Genomic DNA, 23,979 nt, shown 5'->3' with positions numbered 1-23,979 from the left:
ATCTACAGGATGCCCATATTACGGTTCCCTTTCATCATGACCACAGGAAATTTCTTCAATTTCGATGGAAGGGAAAAACATATCAATTTTCCTGTTTTCCATTCAGCCTTACCTCTGCACCGTGATGTTTCACAAAAATCATGAAGCCAGTTGTAGGTCATCTGGGGTCTCAAGGTATTAGAATTATAATTTACCTAGGGGATATTCCTTTAATGTGCCAAAATACACGCACACTCTAATCGCAAGTTCTTGTTCCCTTCTCTCAGATCTGTGTTTTCTCATCAACACAGAGAAATTGATCCAAGTTCCTTCCACTCAGATGGATGTTTTAGGGTTTCGGATAAACTCTACCAGTGCAACTAAAATTTACCATTGGCCAAAGTTAAAGGCATCAAATCATAGATTTTCCAGACTTTTCGAAGTTCTTACATTTTTCTCAGATCCCTGGAAAGGACTGTCGGTCTTCTTTCTTCATTGATCCAGTCCATCTTTCCGCAGCCTCTTCACGATTAAGCTCTCCAAAGACTAAAGGTTCACCATTTGCGCATGGGTCTTGCGTACTCTGACACCATCGGTCTCGATCAAGAATCACAACCAGAACTCCAGTGTTGGATAGACCATTTAGATACCTGGAACGACAGAACTATCTTCATGTCAGTGCCCAATCTTGTATTAGAATCCAATGCAAGTCTGACAGGCTGGGGCACCCGGTGTGGTCAGATCTTGACTGGGGGTACATGGACTCGTGAGAAGTCCAGATTTCATATAAATTTTTAGAGATGCTTGCAGGTTTCTTTGCAATCAGAAGCCTAGCAAAACCCAAAGTTCAATGCTCCATCCTAGCCCGCATGGACAACATTACCACAGTACGGTATATCAATCATCTTGGCGGCACAAAACCCAAGCCCCTGGCAGAACTGGCAAATAGCTTTTGGGAATCCTGCCTTCTTTACACGTTATCAATTTCCGCAGAATATCTGGCAGGAAATCTCAACACCACAGCTGATTGCCATTCTTGTTATCATCATGATTCCAGCAATTGGAAACTTCATCCATCTGGGTTTAAGTCTCTTCTTCACAAACGGGGACCCTTTTAAATAGATCTTTTCATGTCCTGACTCAATTCCCAACTTACTCAGTTTTCAGCTGAAATCCAGACCCAATAGCATTGGCTTCAGATGCCTTTTTGCTAGACTGAGACTATATAGATAACATTCTGAGATCGTCTGATTGGTCTAATGATAATGTTTTGTAAACCTGTACATACTTCATCTCCTGTTGTAATTAACATGCTTTAAACAAGAATAATAAGAGCCCCCGGTCTAGCAACAAAATGTAGATTTTACTTGTAAATTATGAAGGAAAATTGTAACTTTATTAAAGATAAAGACAAGGAGGCAAGTAATATCCCGCCTCAACACTGGTGTTTTCCCGTCCTAACAGTTACTACTGATCCATCGTCTTCATTCTCATAAAACCACTTCAGCATACCAATGTTCTTCTTCTCTGAATTCTCCAGAAACGTCATCTACATGTTTTTCCTTTTCATCCACATTTCCGGCATTCATGTCTTTAATAAAATTAAGACTTTCCTTCATAATTTACTAGGAAAATGTACATTACCCTTTGAGAGCACCACATTTAATGAAAACTTCAAATGTGGCCTTTGTTTCATTAAGAGTGGCCACTCAGTAATTGTTTAACATATTGAAAGGTTTGCTTGGGAGTCTTTGCTTGCAGATTATGATAGCGTAGCAACCATAGTCAGAGCCAGCGGTTCTGGCTTCTAAATGAAAATGAAGGCAGACCTATTGGCTTTGCCAATACTTGTTAAAACATAGAACTGAAACCCTGCGCACATGGTTTAATAAAGTTCACTGTGTAAGCCTTCATTGCAGAGATCTCTGTGTGACCTACAAAGGGACACGTTAAAACAATGTTTTTAATACAAACATATGAACGCCATGTTCAGAGAGCAGCGTGTAGAAAATTATGTCTTTCTTTATTTTATTTATTACTCTATCAACAACATCACAAGATTCTGTTTGCAAATAGTTTTTTGACAAATACACACAATCACGTGAACATTTTGCACAATTTATTGACTTAATCAGGGGAGAATCATATATTTATTAACTACAATAATGTAAATATTATTTTTCAGTTTATTGATTAACAGATGAAAAAGTAAAGGGGGTACAGATATATGAGAATGAATAAAAAACAGAAGAAATTCCAATAATTTCGACTTCATCTCCCATTCTGATGACAGATCGAGCAAAATGGAAACATGTTTAATTTATCATACAATGTATCAGCACATTGAGCTTACATCAAATGTTAGTTTTATTACCCAAAACAAGAAAAGCTCTGTTTTGACATTTGATCACAATAGCATGAGTCATTCTATATAATTACAGTTCCTTATATGACAAGCATTGGTTTATATTCAGATTAATAACACAAAATATCTGTGCAGTTCATAAAATATATTAACGTGAAAGAGCTAAGTGACAAGCATATATTGGTATGCTTTCTGCAGGGGCCAAAGGTCACCGGTTAAAATGCCATCAAGGCTGAATCGACCACAATCCTCCTAAAGTTAACACGTTGAGTACTGTTCAATAATTAATGCATATCATTTGTGGCATTATCAATGGGCAAAACCACAATACCTAGCAATGAATTAAAATGTTATTCTAATAACTTATTTAGATAATACGAGATTTCTGAAAAGAATGAAAATATTTTCATATCATGATATATGAATAAATCAATGGATGCCAGGAACGGTTCACTGGAATTTAATACCAAGCAAACGATGTATGTATTGTGTTTGCAATTAAAATTATTGAGAAGATGGGCTTTTACAATATGGGTTGCTGGACTGTCCCCACTATCACAGTTTAATACCTATTTTGTATATGTCTAATGCATAATCCAGATAATCAATAAACTATTTTTCTGGCATTGACAATAGGAGATTGACAACATTGTGTACTTCCTGAGCCGCACACAGTGGTAAGGTTTTAAAAGTATGCTCAAACATTCTTAAACAGGATAAAATCTGTTGACTCGACATATACTTTCAAGAGATTTTGAGTCAAAATGGATTTGACATTTGCCAAGAATTTGACTTGGTTACCTATGATTGTTTTTCTTAAGTATTCGATTTGTATTTGTCACAAATGTATACCTTTTTGACACATTCACAGGTCAAATTTTAGATGAAGTGTAGTAGTCTGCAATTCACTACAAAAGATTTTGACATAAAAAATCTCTGCATGTGCTTCACAGTGTAAAGTTAAATTCTCTTACACTCTCTGATGACATTGCAATAGAAAAGGCCTTTCATCTGAGCTATCAGAAAAATCAAATCAACAAATCAGGGTTGTTGCAAAGGAGAGACTAATGTATACACTATGTGACATTTTGAGGCATGAGATAGTTCCGTTCACATATCACAGAACCTCTCAAATGAATACAAGTTTGAAGGTTTTAGGCCAATAATATGGGAGGTAAATATCAATAAGTGCTGTAGCAGGTGGTTTCACTCCATCGATCTGTTGCCTTCGTGATCCGCAAACTGTTAGCCACATTTGCATGTTCTGTCACACATGTTTCCTAGCTTGCCGGTATTGCAAGCAAATGACAAAGCCCTGCAGTTATTAGCCAGGTCAAAGTGTAGGCAGGGATTGGCTAGAAAAAAGAGCAAATCACATATTTGTCAACAAGAGGAATGTGGGATAAACAGCAAAGTTATTTTTATACAGTAAAATGTATGTCCATGTATTTGCAACATATGAGCATATGATTATTGTGTACCCGGGCCTGTATCCCCTGCACAGATGTCGTCGGTTTTTGAAATTGCTTGCAGTAAATGCTGGCAGGAGCAGTGGCTTAGCAGGGCATCATAGGCCCTAATGTAGGAAATGGAAATGGGCCTCCATCCCGTGTTTGGTAGCAAAATACAGTCATAATTGAGGTGCAGAGGACCACTCACTGCACCTGCTGCACTAATGACAGATGAGCCTCTGGTCATCAGTAAAATGCAGAGTGACTGATGTTAGCACAATGTTGCACCATATATATATGTACACTCACTCACATACACACTTGTTCTCACTGTTTAACCCTCAGAGTCTCAATCACTACTTCTCTTCCACACCAACACTCACTCACACACACTCCCTCATTATCACTTATATTCACTCACCCTCTCACCCTCACTCTCACTGATTCTTACTCACTATCACCCACTCACAGGCACACTCACAAACACACTCAATCTCACACACTAAGACCACCACTGGTTCACACTCAATCTAACTCACTAGCTAACACAATTGCATATATGCACACTAAACTAGCCGCACTCTCATTTACACATTAAAAGAGCAGCAACACAATTGTATTAACTAACCTTGCTTCCTCTGCTGATAACTTCCCCAGTTCAGCAATAGGGCATGAATCAAGTGCTGGTGCTAGCAAGACACAATTCCTGTGCTGGAAACGAAGAGCCAGACAGAGAGCATAGTCTGGGAGGGAAATCACAGCCCTATCAGCCCTATCAGAAGTTGGGACAGGGGTCAAGGTCCCAACCCTGCTGCTGTTAGCAGACTCTTTTTGGTCACAGGGGCACAGGAATATAGAGGCATATGCCACTGTTGATACCACTGTGGTGACTGACATTGAAAAGTGGTAGTGAAAGATAAACATATCCCAACCACTTCTAACTTGGTTTTAGATTTCATATGTTTGTGATAGGCCTGCCAAATAATGCATCTCCTGCTAGGTAACTACAGCATTGCAATTAAGGTTCACTTTTGAATGGTAATTAAGATCTTAACCAAATTGGCAATGTACAGGAAATCTTGTATGTAAAAAAGGCACTGGTGAAGATAGATTCCAGTTGTCATGTATGCTTCTACAAGTTAAGGGATATGAAATGATATCTGTCCGGACTCAGGCCCTTATTATGACTTTGGCGGTCTTTTCTTAAAACCGCCGAAGCCACGGGTGCCAGAGGACCGCCACTGCTGGCGGGCATCCAACAGGGGAGGGGGGGAGTGTTATGGGTGGTGTCTGCCTGTGTGTATGCATGTGTGTGTGCGTGTGTGAATGCATCTGTGAGTGTTGTGGTGTATGCGTGTGAGTGAATGCGTGTATGCATGAGTGTGAGTGTATGCGTGTCTGAAAGTGGAGGTGAATGAGTATCTGCGTGGTGCGTATGGGTGTGTGTGTAAATGTATGCAGGAAGGGAGGGTGTGGGGTCAGGGGTGCTATATTTGTAGGGGGGTGTGGGCGTTATGTGTGTATGGCAGATGTGGGGGTCAGGTGCTTGCTGAGGGGGTTGAGGAACCATCTACTGGTGACAGGGAAGGAATTCCCTGTCACCGGTAGCCCTACCACTATGGTTTTTGTGGCAGTGCTACCACCATGGAAACTATGGCGGTAGGCCAGCTCATAATGCCGCCGGCGGTCTTCTGTAGACCGCCAGGTTGGAGATGAACATCTCTGGCCAGGCGGTTCATACCGCCATGATGGTATGAGTGGTGATATGGCAGGTTGGCAGCTGCCAACCTGCCACACTCATAATGTGGCGGTATACATCGCCAGCCTGTTGGCGGTGATACCGCCACATTAACCCTGGCGGTCAAAAGACCGCCAGGGTCTTAATGAGGGCCTCAGTCACTCTACATGAAAATGGTATAACTTTTTGTCTGAATTACGCAGCACTTTATAATATTTTCAATCCCTTTGCTAAGAATTACAGATTACAAAGGGCCCACACACAAACCACAAGAGGAATGCAACAGACTACCCTGGGACTTTCAGGAGAACATTTATTTCTGAATATGATGCATGACACCCTCCCCATTTCAGAGAGAAGACTAAAGTGGACTTTTTGGAGACTGTGTCCTGTGGGACGCCAAGACAAAGTACTGGCTGCACTGTGTAGAACAGTGTATGAAACTAGAAGATATAACAGAGACAGAAAGCAGAGGAGTCCTCCACATGGATGGGGCTGAATGAATGTTAAGTGATAGTGGCCTGGGAAATATTCTGTACCAAAAGGAACCTTCTAGGTGGAGGAGCTAGGTCATACTGTAACAAAGGTGGAAGTGGGAACCTGAGAGTTTCTGTTGGTCCAGGGAACACCACCAATGGTAAGTTTGATCTAACCTTCAAAATCACGTTTCCCCTCCTCAGGAAACCCTCGGAAGTCCCCAGCCAACTCCAGAACTACCATCTGATCCCTCTGCTCCCTTTCCCTGCAAAGGTACTTGAAAAGGCCATCAACTGACAACTCATTGATCACCTGGAAAGTAACAACTTGCTCGCCCCCTCTCAATCAGGATTCAGAGTCAATCACAGAACAGAGAAAGCCCTGAACGCCGCAACCAATGACATTCGCACCTTAATAGATGGAGGAGAATCAGCCACACTGATCCTGCTTGACTTACCTGCCGCCTTTGATACAGTATCATACCACACCCTCATTAACTGCATTCACCAGATCGGAATAGCAGACGATACAATCAGATGGATGACATCCTTCCACATAGGACACATCCAGAAAGTCCACCTCCCCCTACATATCGCAAGCCAAGCACATCATTTGCAGCATTCCAGAAGGCTCATCTCTTAGCCCCACACTCTTCAACACCTACATGCCTCCATTCGCAGACATCGCCAGAGCACACCACATCAACATCATCTCCAATGCTGATGACACCCAGTTAGTTTTATCACTCTCTATCACCGCCCCCCCCCACAGCCAAGGTCAACTTCTACAACTGCTTGAAGGATGTCTCAACATTGATGAGGAACAACTGCCTAAAACTCAACACCGACAAGACGGAAGTCCTCATCTTCGGTAAGCATTCTACCCTCTGGAATGACTCCTGGTGGCTGTTGGAACTCAGACCCACCCCGTCACCGAAAGACCACACCCGCAACCTCAGCGTCATCCTAGACAGCAAGCTCTCCATTAAACAACAGGGCAATGTTGTATCCTCAGCCTAATTCCACACGCTCTGCATGCTCTGAAAAATCTTCAAGTGGCTCCCCATGGACACAAGGAAGACAGTGACGCGCATCCTAATCACCAGCAGACTGGACTTTGGCAACACACTCTATGCAGGCAAAGACTTCAGTCGATTCAGAACTAAGCCACACGTCTTTTCCTTAGCCTACCCAAAACAGCCCACATCACACAACACCTCAAAGACCTCCACTGGCTCCAGGTCCAGAAAGTGGTTGGGTGTCAAGTGCAGGATGTGGTGGACATTCTAAACATTTTCTACTAGCCAGCCCAAGGTAAGGGTGACTCCCTTCTGTAATCACTTTGCCCTACCATGATATAAAGTACATGATAAAATGGCAAGGCAATTGAAGAGCAAATAGTAGATTGAAATGCCTCCAGACAGTGTTGCAACCAAACCACTTGAGGAAACTACAGTAGAATAAAAAAGAGACTGCTCAAAAAAGGCTCCTAAATAGAAAACAATATTTCCAAAGGGGCGTCAATCCTGATGAAAAATACTTTTAACTGCTTTGTGGCACAGTTAACCTCTGAACCTGTTCTGATATATGTTCTAGAAATGAAGAACTGTCCCCAAGAAAGGGAGACCACCAACAGGAATGGTAGTGGTCATCTTACTTTGGGATAACTTAATAGGTTAGGTAATATCAACCATCTTAGATTAGTCCACTATAAATGTGCCTAAAGTTATATGGCAATTACTGCTATCATTACAACCTTATGGGGCAAGTTTCTCCAAGTATACTAGCTGACGGCCTGCCCTCTGATTCCCGAAGATCCTGAAACAACTGCAGAAGAACACCTGAAATCAACAGAGCTCACCCTGTAGGGCAAGTGTGCACTGTGAAGGAATCCCGCATTTACCAGTAATGCACTCACCAGCTGGCTTTCTAGGTAAGCAAGTATACTGCACTCCCTGGGTAACACAGGATTAATAATGGCCTACTGTAGACCAGAGACACAGCAGAAGTTTGAAAGCTTGTCATGCCATTAGGGAGCCAGGATAGTTGGGGAAAGAAGGGCATACGTAACACATCAAGACAGGGACATAGGCTGATGCCTTCATAGTTTCTTTGACTCATTGTAGCCTTGTAGGCACAACTTTTGTATGGAATTGATGGTGTTCCTGAAAATCAGAGGCTGTGGAAACCAAAGGACACAAACATAGGGTTTCAGAAAAATGTGTGGATGAAAATATTGTACACAGAAGAAAAGTGATATCTTAGTAGCAGATGTGTCACCTTGCTAAATTAAAACTCTGTTAGAGGCAAAAAGTTGGCCAATTTATTCTGGGTAACATTGCTGAAGCATCATGGATATTTGTGGACTGTGGGTAATTTACTGCTGTAGATTGTATATTTCATTTTGGATGTTATCCAGTACGCATATAGCCTTCTGAAATCATAAAACATATTGTGATGCTCTATCACACATTATGGTATGAGGAAGACAGTGTTAGTGAAATATATCAGAGGCAAATCGTTGGGCCACAACTAATGCAGCAAGTACCTCCTTGTGAGCCATCTTGACAACATGTCTACAGTCACCATTACTACTTGATACTCATTCAAAGTAGGTAGATCAATAATTAAGTCATTTGTAATAGTATCCCATTGTTTTGGTGCTGCAGGTTGAGGTTGTTAGTAATCAAACATGTATTGTGATTTGCTCTGCTTTGAACACAAATAGGGCATGTCTGTATATATCTAAAAATATCCTATTTGCTGAAGGCCATCAGAATGACCAAGTCAAGGGGATTTAATTCCTATGTCACCTGCTACAGAGGTCTCATGACACATGTGTTACTGCTCACATTGTCTATTGTCAAAAATTGAATTCTTGCTGAGTTTTTAATGGTGCTTCTTTACTAATTTCCTCCAATACTTAAGTATTTGTGGCTGCCTGGCCATCCCCAACTCTTTAAAGGAAAGATTGGGCAACACTTAAAAAGTGATGGGGTAAAATCAAAGTTAGTTTGAGAAGTACTGATTACTCATTGTAATGTCACGACAGAACACAGGGCCAGATGTACCATTACTTCCAATAGCGATTACCAAATAACGTTTTTTTGTGAATCGCAATTAAGTCATCGATATTGGAATGTATGAAACTCCAGGAGGCTCGTAAATGGACCTACCTCATTAATATTCATGAGGTAGCTCGCAATTTGCGACCCATTGGGAACGGCTTCAATCACAGGGATGGTGGCTTGCTGGGTCAGCAGACCACCATGTCTGTGATTGCTTTTACATAAAGCAATCTGTTTTTTTTTAATGCAGCCCATCCTTAAAGGTAAACGGGATGCGTTTAAAAAAGAAAAATGAAAAGTTTTCTTTGAATCTTTTATGTCCGTGGGACCACTGCCTGCTCTTAAAAAATGTTTTTGCATGCATTCACAATGGGTTAGCACAATGGATTGCGAATGGGTTAGCAACAATTTGAAATTTGTGTTAACTGCGATTGTTTTGCGACCACATTCACAGTCACAAAACAATCATACATACCTCTGAGATTCGGTATTAGGAACGGACGCCCTTGACACGCCCCTTCCTACTACTGAATCAGTATGTAGTCGCAAATCCAATTTGCAATTATGTAACAAGTTACTGAATTGCAAATTGGACTTGATACATACCAAAATGCATTTTTGCGATGTTTGATTCATCTGGGCCATAGTCACTATAGGCCAGATTTACTCTTCTTTCCCTTAACACAATTCAGCAAGGTAACTTTTTGCACTGCATTATGTGAAAGGGAGAGAGCAGAAATGCTCCATATTTACAAAAATATGAAGTATTTCTACTCTTTCCTTACGCTGGCAGTGTATTCTGCCTAATCCAGATGAAACCATCCTTGCAACATAGTGCAAGGGTGCCTGTGGTATGGGCTGGATTGTTTTTGGACAGAAAAGGACAGCTTCCTGTACAAAAGCAATCCTTAGAGGCATTTCCCTATTTCTATGTGTGCTGCAGAATGCAGCATGCATGGAAAGAGGAAGTAACAAGGAGAAAAAAATATATTTCTCCTTGTTACACCATCGGGTAGGCGCACCATTTTGGAGCAAACCAGGTTTACAAGTCTTTGTAAATTTGGCTTTGCGTCAAAATACATGGGTGGATGCATAGGAACACCCATAATTCACCAATGTAATGCCTACAGGATGCAAAGTAATGCAAGGCAGCTCAATGTGCTGTCTTGCATTACTTTGTTTTCATTAAACCACTCAAAGATAAGCAAAATGGCTCTGCATGGCTTAGAAAATGCCCCAAAAAATGTTGTAGCAGGGCTATGCCGCAGAAATGAAGCAGCTCGACGCAAAATTATAATAAATCTGGTAGTCAATTCTTATAGTCAAGTACATATGTTAAACTTCCTGAATATTGTGCGAAGAAATATGAGTTCCTCTACTGTTCTGACATTGAAGGTCTTGTACAAATTGAAAATTATGATGGTAAGCACTGATAAAAAAGGTTTAGAGAATCCAATAAATAGCTCCAAACAAACAATCTGCATCAGTGGTTCCTAACCTGTGGTCGGGGGACCCCTGGGGGTCCGCAAAGCCTCTTTAGGGGGTCCGCGACTGCTTTAAAAATGTATTAATGTTAAGAGATTAGGTCCCCAGCTTTCAGCGAAGACTTAGTGGGGGTCCCCAGATTCCAGTAAAGATTCAGCGGGGTTCCCTAGGTTCCAGTATTGATAAAGTGGGGGTCCACAGAAGTCAAAAGGTTGGGAACCACTGATCTCCATAGCCAACAGTTTTTTTCAAGCACAGAATAACTCAGTTCACAAGAGGAAATAATTGTGATGTTCAAGGCTGTCATCCTCTTGAACCTACAATAGTACAGGAACTGCTGTTCTCTCATAGGCAGCTATGAAGTATCATGAACGATTAGAATGTCAGTGAAATATTTATTTAGTTTCCATAAAGATCTTCAATAAAAACTGTTCAGTAAAATTACAGTAGCGGCTGATGACAGGGAAGGGTGGGAGGTTGTGGGGAGTTTGGAGGTGGGGGCAAAAATAAGAAATAAATAATAAAAAAAGAACTTACCTGACTCCCAAGGGATTGCCGCTCTTCTGCTCCTTCATGGCAGGCACAGGCTCACAGCCTGCCCTGCGGCCAATCCTAACACTGCTCTCATGCTGCTGGCAGCATAAGGGCAGCATCAGGATTGTACTGAGCGCCTTCAATTTGCGCTCTCAGGCAGACTGGGAGCCTGTGCCTGCTGTCTCCAACCCGGCAACACAGCTCAAGTTGGAGACAGCTCAGTGCGCATGTCGGTTTGGCCATTCTAAGATAACAGCTAAACCCACATGCACACTGAGGGGATTGCACACCACTCCCCCTCTATGGCTGTCATCAGGATGATGACCCTGCCCCCAAGACTCAGCTAGGAAATAAAAATAAAATGATAATAAACCTGGCTTATTATCATTTTGTTATGCAAGTTTTGCCTCTGCTGGCAGGTGATGCTCTTCCGCCTTAATGGAGGAGCCAGCCCTGGTAAATTCTCTTCCTTTTTGTGTTAGAAATATCACATGTTTTATTAGTGAAATCCATCATGATTTAGTGATAGAAGTTTCTAGTTCTAGGAATCTCTGAATCTTCTTGAATGTACTTACGATCCGTGGAGTACCTTAGACTGTTAGTCGATAACCTGTATACTCAATTTAATCTTTCTCATACTCACACTTTTCAGGCTTGCAATACAGGCTGTTTTGCCTAAGTCGTTCTGGTACTAAGACAGTGTGTTTGCAGTGTTCTTCTAAATGCTTAGAAGAGCTAAGAATATAATCTAGATAGATTAACACAAATTGGTTAAACACATCCAAAAACAAATGATTCACAAGTCCTTGGAACACTGGTAGTGCCTTACACGATCAAAAGGGCATCACCTGGTACTCTTAGTGCTGAAAGGGAGTGCAAAAGTATGTCTACCACTCATCACCTTGCTTGCTAGCAAGCTGATGATAGACTCCTTTTTGGTGTAGCTTATTAAAAATGGCAGGCCCACTTAAGACCTAAGTTATCTTTAACAGGTAGAAATGGGTTAATGTCTTTTATGGTCACCTCATTCAGTCCTCAGACGTCAATACATAAAGTGGTATAACTGAAAATGATACCCACGTCTCCTGCAAAATGTGTTGAGGAACCCTTAGTATTCCCGTATCTCACAGATATTTATAGGCCTCTGGTTTATTGAGAGCACCCTGAATAGTGAGAGCCCATCCCCCTTGATGCACATGCAGCAGAAGCATCTGATACCCCACTGGTACATGGATGTAATGCAAGTGTTTTCTTAGGTACAAAAAATTGAGGAGCCAGCAGGAGGAATTGATCGTACAATGAGATCATTTTGTGAATGTTTTTAAAGACACCCTGTAAGACCTGAGAGCCTTGGCGTGGTCTTCCTCCAAACCTTTTGCCTTCAAACCTGTTTTTTTTTATTTGTTTTTGTTGGCTTTAGCTTTGCCTTTTGGTAAACAGTGCTAAAGTGCCTGTGCTCTTTCCCTAAAACTTAGTAAAGCTGGCTTACACCTAATTGGCACATTCAATTTATTTATAAATCCTTAGTATATGTCACAACATGTACCCAGGGCCTGTAAATTAAATGTTGCTAGTAGGCATGCCTCTATTCAAAAGTGTACCCCCTATACCATGGATTTGTACGTTCAATTTGTAGGCTACATAATTATTCTGGCCCTCTTGGGCCAACATAGGCCAGTTATATTCTTTCTTTACAATATCAGATGAATACACTGTGTGGACTGACTAAAAAAGATCACAGCAACAAGTCTCACTGTTGTAAAACATTTTTATGTATATTGTTGTATGTTTGTCACCTGTTTGCCAGTATGTTTTGATATACATGTATGTCATGTAGGCATCTGAGGTACTGAAGTGTAAGGAGATACAAGGAGAATATTACAAGTAAATAACTAGCCTATGTTGGCCCAAGAGGTACCGGATAACTACGTAGCCTACAAATTGACCATGCAAATCCACGGTATAGTGGTAGACTTTTAAATGTATACTTTATCAAGTGCGCCTCCCACCACCTCAACATGATCACTCCCCGTCACGATAGACCCTACAAGGCATGCAGCACTCATTGTTTCACCCACTAAATTAGGCTTTTAAAATGTCTCAGCCTGCAATTGCAGCCTGCAGTGCAATTATAAACTGCCACTTCGACTTGGCAAGATAAACCTTTTGTCAGGCCGAAACCATCCTTTAAATACTTATAAGTCAGCCCCAAGGCAGGCCCTAAACATCCCATAATGCAGGGTGCATTATATTTAAGTAGGACATGTGTTTTTAAGTTTTACATGTCCTGGTAGTGAAAAACTCCTACCTCTCCCATAAGATGACATAGGATAACCTCTCCTATAGGATAATATTGGGTGGCCTTAATATACCTAATACGTGCTAAGTTTGGATTGGGAACAGATCTAAATGTCACTTTTATTAGGTTGACATTTTCTGGTCAAAACCCATTGGAACCTGCTGCCAGTGTCCTAGGTCACATGACCCTGCTGTTAGGCCTTTAGTATTTTTTCCAGGCAGTGAGACAAAGGGCTTAGGTGTGAGCAGGATGATCCTTTTTGACAGGATGGGTGGGGCAGAGTTGTTCCCTGTCCCACTTGCACATCAACAGGGGCTGCCTCTAGAACACAACAAGAAACCTAACACTATTGTTTTGTCAGCCTAGGCTTCTTGGTGGCTTGGCAATGGCAGGAAGGAACTTTCCAGAACCAGATCTGGGGGTAGTCTAATGGTTTCCCCCAGGCCAAAGGCTGACAACAGGTATAAATAGTGGACCATCAGAACAACATTTCAGTACACTTCTGTACCTGTGGAGGACTTCAGAAGGGCTGTCTGGACCTCTCGAAGACTATCCTGATACTTGACACCAACCTTGTTCCACAGAGGACTTCCCCAGAGGGATGCCCTTCTACTTCAGACCTACCTTGTTGCTTTAACCCAGGACTACCAGACCAAAGGCTAGTTTTCTGGTCTCCTGTGTGAGCTACAGGGACATAACAAGCTCCAGATACCATAAACCCTGTACTGGCCCCTGCTCGAGTGAGTCCTCACTCATGGACCCTTGAAAGTGGTGTTGAAAGTGCTGTTCCTGCCTAACCCTAAGATTCTTCATCAAAAGGTGGCCTGAGAACTGACAAAAGCATGCCCACCGACCCGCCCAAAGGGCATCACCAGTCGGCCTGACTCTGCCGTACATTCCACTATGTTCTTCTCCAGAGCATAAAATGCAGTTCAGCTGGACTTCTCAGTGAAGGTATCCGGCCTTGTGGGGTCTTCATTGGCTACACCCTGCAGCTTTGCCCCACTGAAGCTTTTCAACATCCAAAAAAGTGATAACGTCTGAAGGTCGAAATCCTTACTGTGATTTCGTCCAGCGGCTCCCCGAAGGAGATGCCTTCTCCTCAGAGACTACCGGCTGCCTTGCCCTGCTTAACTGTACCTTCGCAGGAACTTTTATCGAGAATTTCTTCTGTCACAAGGTAAGCAGAGATCGGGACCAATTCACCTCGTGTTTCCAACGCACGATCCATTGTGGTTTTACTTAACTTTTGCATTTGCCCCAATCTTGTGTGACCAGATAGCCACAGTAGGCCCTTTGAGCTTTTAGGGGCTATTTTTCACTCAAAAATTTAAAATTTCATAACTCAGGCTCTACTGACTGGATTTAATTTGTATTGGTGTCATTTTTTATTACATTTTTCTCGAGTTTTTTCAAATGTGTGTGGGATTTTTCTGGTGTTGTGTTTTCACTTTAGTACTGTTTAGTGCTACATAAATATTTTTCACAGTGCCTCTAAGTTAAGCATGATTGATTTTGTGCCAAGCTACCAGAGGGTTAAGCATAGGTTAATTTAATGGCTTTTGTGGTTCACACTGATAAAGATTGTGGTTTTAGCTTGAGTAGGGTTTTCACCCCCTCAACCAATAATCCAATGTCCTTCACACTCTTTCAAAAACGAATTTTCCTTTTTTCGATCGGGAACTGATGTGACCAAAATGTATTATGGCATCAGACTTTGTAGGGGTTGCACAATCAAATTCTCTGTGCGGAGTTGAAGAAAAGACTACAGGTATTTGAGACACATCTACATAATCTTAATAAGAAGCCTGTTTTATTTCCATTGTCACATTAGTAGGAATGTCTCCATGATTTTGTACCAGAGACATGTAATCTCCTGAAGCATAGCAATAGTCGTGGGAAAATTAAGATGAAAGTGCAATGTACTCTTAGCCCAATTTCTATAGGGATTATGCTCCTCATTATGACTTTGGCGGTCTATTCTGTAGACCGCCAAAGTCACCACCGCCACATGACCGCCACTGTTGGTGGTCTGAAGACCGCCATATTATGACTGCTGGCTGCTCTCCACCACTATTTGGCAGGGAAGCCGTCAGCAGCCATACTGGTGGTTGGCGGTGTAGTGGTGCTTGCTCCGCTGCCACCTCCGTGTCACCACAACACCGCCCGCCATATTACAACATTGTAAACGGCGTGGTGGTGTTGTGTTGGTGGGGCACTGGCAGCGGAGCAAGAGCCATGGTCCCTGTTCACTCCCGGACAACCACCGCAACCACCAGGTAAGGTGATCGTCCAACAGGGGAGGGAGGTGTTGAGTGCGTGAATGTGTGTGTGTGTGTGAAAGGAGGGGATGGGGGTGTTGTGTGTGTTTGTGTGCACATGTGTGCAAGTGTTTGTGCTTGTGTGAATGCATGTATGCGGGGGGTGGGGGGATTATGTGTGCTTATAGGCAGGGGGTGAGGGTGTTGTGGCCGTGTGTGTGAATGAGTGAGCGTGGTTGTGTGCGTGTATGTATGTAAGTGTGGTGTGTGCGTGAGTGGATCGAGCCGCGTGTGCGTGCGTGGATTGGGGGGCAAGGGGAGTCATTACGAAGATCGGGGGTGTGGGGTGTTCAGTACAGGGACCGGGGGAGGGGGAAGCTTCGCTGCTTGGGGTGTGGGGGGCTTCTGATGGGGGTGGGGGAGGCCTCCTACTTGGAAGGGGGTTAGTGAGTCCTGTTGTGGTAACAGGAATTAGTATTCCTGTTGCAAGTATCCTTTCCACCAGAGATTTCGTGGCAGGGTTACCACTACAGAATCCCTGGTGGAAAGGATACTCATAATACCGTGGGCGGTGTTAGGTGGACCGCCGGGTTGAAGGTGGTCAACCTTCGGCCAAGCGGTCCCACCCCCCTGGCGGTACAGGCTGTGAACTGGCTGTGATGCTGCCAGTTCATCACTGCAGTCATAATTTAGCGGTCCTGCCCCACCACGCTGTCGGCAGTATGACCGCAGCTGTGGCTGGGCAGGACGACGAAGGTCATAATGACCACCTACGTCTTTTAAGACAAGGCAGACCTAAGATCACAAGATAATTAGGGGAGGCTGTAACTTGAAATAATAATACTTCCTTATGAGAGCTAACTGTTATTTTCACAGAAACTGTCATATCTGTAACAGACCAAGAGGCTATGGGAGTACAGTGGACAGTTTGTATGTGCCGTTGAATAGACAAAGATCGAAAGGGAATGTTTTGATCTTTTACCCACTCAGCATCTACATACGTGCGAGAAACCCCACAATCTGTCAATGCTAGAACATGAATCAAAGGATTGCCTTCACACTGAAATGTTATCTGTAACATAGGAGAAATTTGAGGAACCAACATAAGGGAGCCACTAGACACTCACCCTTTTCTCCCCTGAAGAGGATGGCTCTGCCCTTTCCCATTTGTCTCTGTGGCACCCTATGTCCTCGGTTAACACAATACATACAAAGCACAGTCTTTTGTATACTTTCAGCATTTGAAAGAGGTACTCTGGCACCACCTATTTTTACTGGATCCAGTGATAAGTAGCCAGCATGCTCTAATGTACCTTTGGGTTTCTTAAGTTTTAGAGTGCAAAATAAAAGGGGTACTGCAATACATACCTCTTTACGAGTGTCTCTCCTGTAAAGGATTGTCAATTAATAAAAACATATCAACTAATTCACTCATGAAAGATGGTCACACAGAGATCATCATCTCATCCTTGATTTTGTCCTTACACCCTCTGGGAAATAAAGTCATTTGGGTTCCTTTCATTCAGAAGGTCTCATATGCTAATTAACCAAAACGAGTACTATAGGTTAACACATTTCAAATTCATTGTTGAATATCAAAGAGAGCTTCTTCAGCCATGCAGCTTTTTAAATCCTCTGATCCACCAATCACCCAACCAATGGGCCACCCAGGTATGACCTTTGTTGCATCAGCGTCTCTCCAACAAATAAAGACATGCTGATGACATCTCAAATGTCTGTAAATAAGGACCATCTACCAGGGGCATGTCTCAACATGCAAGACATTGTGAGGTTGCAATTGATACCCCGTTATAAATCCAGATGCCAGCATGATATCCTAAACAGGAGTGCATTATTAAAGCTGACCAGCACATTACAAGGTATGAATCATATGAGATCCAACAACGTAGTAGCAATTGAATTCAAGCCCAACCCACCAACACCAAAAAACAAAATTACCACCAATACCTGTTCGGATGAAGGTATCACAACTCAGGTTTGGCAGTACAGGGAACAATTTTCATTATGGGGAATCAACATGAAGAAACTTGAACCTGTATGCTTTCCAGACCCTTTGCTCTCTGCACTGCCCATGCCACCAGATACACCTAGCACAAATCATATGATGTTAAGGGGGAAAAGACCCTGATCAACCACCAATAGCCCAGGTGGACCTACAAATAATAAGACTTCAAAAATTTAGTTACCTAGGTGTACAACTGGAAAAACAGACCACCAGCACCCCACCCCCTGAAGAAGGAGAACCACCCCGCAAACGGTCCCTGCGATCCACGCAGAAGCCAGAGAACATTGCCAAGACCCCCGCCAGGAAATAAGACTCTCCTTATTGTCACTCTTGTGTCCCACTTTGTTACCCTGTCCAACTTGAACTGCCATTGCTCCCCTTCCGATGCCCCATTGGACAATGCACCTGTGATACCAAGAGACTGGACTCTAACCTGGACTTTCCTTCACCATCACCCCAGCCCCTTGCACACCCCCCTCTACTTATGAGCACCTAAATAAACACCCTTGGAACAAATACCAATCTGGAGTCTGTCAAATGATTCACAAATGTATTAGTACAACATTATCCAAGCATTGCAACTCAAATGTACAGTGAAATATACTTTAGGATGACCTTTGGTGGGCAGCAGTATACATAGCAGGAGCCAGATTCAGGCACAGAGATCTGAAAATAGAGATTCCAAAGGGAATAGTCAGTGGCCATAGACATAGGGAAAGGGGCTGCCTTGTACAATGTCGAACGGATAACTGAAATGTAAAAAGGAGTTACGGTGTCTAACCTGTGTGTCACTGGAAGTACTGCTGTATTATATTGGTTCTGTTGTCCACATCTTCTTCCTCTGCCTCCTCTTCCTCACTGTCCAAAGGCTCCACCGCTGCCACAAGACCATCTCCAGGCACATCCTCCTACAGAAAAGGCACCTGGCGTCTCAAGGTCAGGTTGTGCAACATGCAACATGCAACGATGATCTGGCATACCTTCTTGGGTGAGTAGTACAGGGATCCACCTGTCAGATGGAGGTACCGGAACCTGGCCTTCAGGAGGCCAAAGGTCCTTTCAATGATCCTCCTTGCACGCCCATGTGCCTCATTGTAACATTCCTCTGGCCTTGCCTGGCATTCCTCACTGGGGTCAATAGCCATGAGAGGTTGGGGTGACCAGAGTCACCTGCAAATATCGAGGGATAGCTGTTAACCACACACTCACCCTTAAGGCCAAACCCATACCCATACCCCAATTCATACTGGGTAGGGAACTTTGGCTCACCTTTTAGCCACACCCGGTGCCTCTGGAGTTGGCCCATCACATATGGGATGCTGCTATTCCTCAAGATAAAGACATCATGCACAGAGCCAGGATATTTGGCATTCACATGGGAGATGTACTGGTCCGCCAAACACACCATCTGCACATTCATCGAGTGATAGCTTTTTCTATTCCTGTAAACCTGTTCATTTCTCCGGGAAGGGGGGGGGTGGACAAATGCCACATGTGTACCATCAATGGCACCAATGATGTTGGGTATTTGTCCCAGAGCATAAAACTTAGCCTTCACTGTGGCCAAATCCTCCACCTGGGGGAACACAATGTAGCTGCGCATGTGTTTCAACAGGGCAGACAACACTCTGGTCAACACGTTAAAGAACCTTGGCCTGAGACATCCCTGATGCCATGGCTACTGTGTTTGGAAGGAACCACTTGCCAGGAACTGGAGCACTGACAGGACCTGCACTAGAGGGGGGATTCCTGTGGGCTGGCGGATAGCTGATATCAGGTCTGGCTCCACTTGGGCACACAGTTCTTGTATTGTGGCATGATCAAGTCTGTAGGTAATGATAATGTGTCTGTCCTCCATAGTCGCAAGGTCCACCAGGGGTCTGTAAACCGGAGGATGCCGCCTTCTCATATTCTGCCTCAGCAGTTCAATTCTATGGAAGAGAACGGTGAGCAGAGGGTCATATTCCCACATCTATTGCACTAATGTTGATTTGTTTACTTTACAGAAACAGTATGTGAACTCGAGAGTCAGTTGATGTGCCAATGTCTGCTGTGACGCAGTTAGGTGCCATGCCCTGTGGCCCCTTGAAATCGCGTCTGTCTGACCTGTGAGGAGGGACAAGTGGAAATTAGGTAATTGCGCTGGCGTTGTGCGCCGTTGCGGGAGGGCCAGGGCGAACATGGCAGGGTAGGTCCCTTGTTGGGCAGGCTCTGGAGCACTCCTACCCCAATAGTGTAAGTGGGCATCTACTACTGGGCAGGGTGTTGTAGGTTTCTGGTGAGCAGATGCTGGCGTTAGGCATTGTACCCCATGGGCTGGTGACTGTCTTAGTAAATGGTTGGGCATGGCCTAGTGCATAGGGCTGCTCCCTGTGTGTTGCGTACGTAAACAGGAGTGGTGTTGCTGGCATTGACCAAGTGTTTCCCTGTCTCTTCCCCTCTCTTTTTGTTTTGTCACCTTGTCCTTATGTGCATTAGCATCATCTGGCGGAGGAGCAGAGGCACCGGCGACGGAGGGAGCTGCATCCCACATAGGCCTGGAGGCCGAATTCACCGAGGGTGAGAGCACCAGTGGGACAGAGGGCGAGGGAAGCACCATGGCGGGACAGGTGGGGAGACCACAGACAGCGACCCCTCCTCTGATGGAAGCTCCCTGGCAGTGGTGGATACCTCTGTGCCCACCCCAACAACAGGTACAGCCGCCAACCCCCCTACCAGCACCGCCCTCCCAACAGCCCCTCAGCGTGTTTCCCGTGCCCGCTCACCCAGGAGGGTGGTCATCTCCTTTCGCCCCAGGCACTTCAGGCCCTGCCCCACTCAGCCCTGCTGCCCTCAGTGAGGAGGCTATTGACCTCCTGAGGTCCCTCGCTGTTGGGCAGTCAACCATACTGAGTGCCATCCAGAGCGTCAAGAGGCATTTGCAACAAACAAATGCATACCTAGAGGGCATTCACTCTGGTGTGGCGGCCCAACAGAGAGAATTTCAGGCTCTGGCCTCAGCACTGATGGCAGCCCTTGTCCCTGTGTCTAGCCTCCCCCCTCCAACTTCCTCTACCCAGACCCAATCCCCTCAACCCCAGCCTATCCCAAGCACACTTTCAGACCAGCATTCACCCAAATCACCACACAAAAGTGGTTCAGGCAAACAGTAGCACCACACTTCATCTCACAGGCACTCACACAAGCACCATACCCATGCAAATACACCAATATCCACTGCCTCCACTGTGTCCCCCTCTTCCTCTTCATCCACCTCCCTCCCAGAAGCATCTACACTCACACCTGCATGCACTACATATTCATCCACTACCTCCATCACCAGCACGCTTATCACAACACACCCCTCACGAGCAGTCACCACCCCCACAACCATGCACATGTCCCCTGTGTCCTCTCCCAGTGTGTCTGTGACCCCTCCTCCCAAAGTACACAAACGCAAGCACCCACCCACCCAACAGCCATCCGCCTCACAACAGCATCCAGCCCATGCACCTTCACCCAAATTCAGCAGACAGACACCTCCTACAACCACTGCCTCTTCCTCCACTCCCAAACCCTCTCCATCTTCCCGTCCCAGTGTATCTAAAAAACTTTTCCTGGCAAACATTGACCTGTTCCCTACCCCCCCCCCCGTCCTTCCCCTCGGGCCATGGTGTCCAGATCCCAGGCCAGCACCTCACCCACCAAGTCGGCATCCGCTGTGGTACCTGCAACTCCCAGAGGATCAAAGGGGGCACCCGTCAGAACAGCCAGTGTGCCACCGACCCCTGCAAAGGACCAAACCATTCTGCCACTTGCCAAGGTGAATAAGGGGACAGCATGCAGCAAGGGCAAAGAGCACAACCCACCCAGCAAGGCCTCCTCCAAAACTCTAGCTGCCAGAGGTAAGGTCCCAGCAGCATCTGCCAAGGTGAAGAAGGGGCAAAAAAGCCAGGCCAAGGCACTTCAGGCATCGGAGGCTCCAGGTGAGGGCCTGGTGGCCACCATCAGAACCGACAGCCCCGCCACCTGTACCGTGGCCAGCACCACCAGCGTCCCCGCCGCAAGCACCGCCACCTGCAACGCTGCTGCCATCACTACTGTCAGCATCAGTGTCCCCAGTGGGCAGCCATCCAAGGCTGCAGGAGACGGGCTTGTGCCTCCCTCCACCACTGGCAGCACCGGCACCTGTACCACAGGCAGTGTAGGAGGCTGGCCTGGCTCATAGTGGGTACCTAGTGGTACTCACACCTTGTGCCAGGTCCAGTTATCCCTTATTAGTAGATTAGAAGTGTTCTAGCAGCTTAGGCTGGTAGAGGTACCTATAGCAGAGCAGCTTAGGCTGAACTAGGAGACATGCAAAGCTCCTACTATACCACTCATATCATATAGGTACTATATCATAAGAAACACAATACTCAGAGTTACTAAAAATAAAGGTACTTTAATTTAGTGACAATATGCCAAAAGTATCTCAGAGGATATACTCCTTTAGGAGGTAAGTGAAATACACAAAAAATATACACAGACAAAAATCAGATAAGTAATACACTTAGAAAATAGAGCAAACACTAGAACACAATAGAATGCAATAGGAGACAATAGGCCTAGGGGCAGCACAAACGATATACTCCAAAAGTGGAATGCAAACAACAAATAAACACCAGGCCTAGTGTACTGTGTAGAGGGTAGCTGGGAGTGTAAGAAAACACTAAGGGTGTCCAAAATACCCCACCCCAAGACCCTGAAAAGTAGGAGTAAAGTTACCCTACTACCCCAGAGAGACAGGGGGTTCTGCAAGAACAACAACTGACTCCAAAGCACTGAAGATGGATTCCTGGACCTGAGGACCTGTAAAGGAAGGGGACCAAGTCCAAAAGTCACAAAAGTGTCCAGGGGGGCAGGAGCCCACTAAACCCCGGATGAAGGTGCAAAAGGGCTGCCTCCGGGTGGAAGAAGCCGAAGATTCTGCAACAACGGAAGATACCAGGAACTTCTCCTTAGGTCAGAAGATGTCCCACGAAGTGTTGGAGGATGCAAAGTTGTTTCTACGCAGAAGGACCGCAAACAAGCCTTGGTAGCTGCAAGAGTCATGGTTGAGGATAAATGATGCTGCCCGGGCCCAGGATGGACCAGGAGATCGCCACTTGGAAGAGGAGACAGAGGGGCACAACGCAATACGGGGAGCCCACGCAAAAGCAGGCAGCACCAGCAGAAGCACTTGAACAGGCATTCAAGAAAGCTGAACACGATGGTCGACTCAGCAACACAAAAGAAGGTCCCACAAAGCCGGAGATCAACTCAGCGAGTTGGGCAATGCAGGACGGAGTGCTGGGGACCTGGGCTAGCCTGTGCATGAAGAAATCCTTGCAAGAGTGCACAGAAGCCCTATCAGCTGCAGTTCACGCAGTACACAGAATTACTGTCTGGCGTGGACTTACCTCCACCAAACTTGGACAGAATGACCACTGGACTGTGGGGGTCACTTGGATCCAGCTCCTGTGTTCCAGGGAGCAAGCTCGTTGAGATGAGAGGGGAGACCCAGAGGACCTGTGAATCAGAAGTTTGGTGCCTGCGGTAGCAGGGAGAAGACTCCGTCAAACCACAGGAAATTTCTTTGGGATTTCCAGTGCAGGGTGAAGGCAGAAAGCCCTCAGAGCATGCACCACCAGGAAGCAGTTGAAAAAGCCAGCAGGATTAGGCGCTACAATGTTGCTGGTAGTCTTCTTTCTACTTTGTTGCAGTTATGCAGGCGTCCTGGAGCAGCCAGCTGTCGACCCTTGGCAGAAGTCGAAGAGAGAAGTGCAGAGGAACTCTGGTGAGCTCTTGCATTCGTAATCTGAAGAGAAACCCACAGGAGAGACCCTAAATAGCCCTCAGAGGAGGATTGGCTACAGAGAGAGGTAAGCACCTATCAGGAGGGGTCTCTGACATCACCTGCTGGCACTGGCCACTCAGAGCTGTCCATTGTGCCCTCACACCTCTGTATCAAAGATGGCAGAGGTCTGGGACATACTGAAGGAGCTCTGGGCACCTCCCCTGGGGAGGTGCAGGTCAGGGGAGTGGTCACTCCCCTTTCCTTTGTCTAGTTCCGCGCCAGAGCAGGGCTGGGGGGATCCCTGAACCGGTGTAAACTGGCTTATGCAAGGAGGGCACCATCTGTGCCCTTCAAAGCATTTCCAGAGGCTGGGGGAGGCTACTCCTCCCCAGCCCTTCACACCTATTTCCAAAGGGAGAGGGTGTAACACCCTCTCTCAGAGGAAATTCTTTGTTCTGCCTTCCTGGGACTGGGCTGCCCAGGAGGGCAGAAACCTGTTG

At 45.2% G+C, this 23,979-nt stretch overlaps 1 protein-coding gene across 1 annotated transcript in view; it reads right to left on the bottom strand.

Moving 5' to 3' along the window:
• Positions 1-2,087: 2,087 nt before the first annotated feature.
• The window catches only part of LOC138295428 (cysteine-rich venom protein-like), a 115,272-nt gene continuing 93,380 nt past the window's right edge, over positions 2,088-23,979 (bottom strand). The window contains exon 8 of the mRNA XM_069233725.1: positions 2,088-3,699. Coding sequence (XP_069089826.1) covers positions 3,590-3,699 — 110 coding nt within the window. The 3' untranslated portion in view covers positions 2,088-3,589. The remainder of the gene's footprint in view (positions 3,700-23,979) is intronic.

Source organism: Pleurodeles waltl, chromosome 5, assembly GCF_031143425.1.
Source record: "Pleurodeles waltl isolate 20211129_DDA chromosome 5, aPleWal1.hap1.20221129, whole genome shotgun sequence".
NCBI lineage: Eukaryota > Metazoa > Chordata > Amphibia > Caudata > Salamandridae > Pleurodeles > Pleurodeles waltl.
The sequence above is the reverse complement of the archived record's forward strand: the minus strand, read 5'-3'. Positions and strand labels throughout refer to the sequence as shown.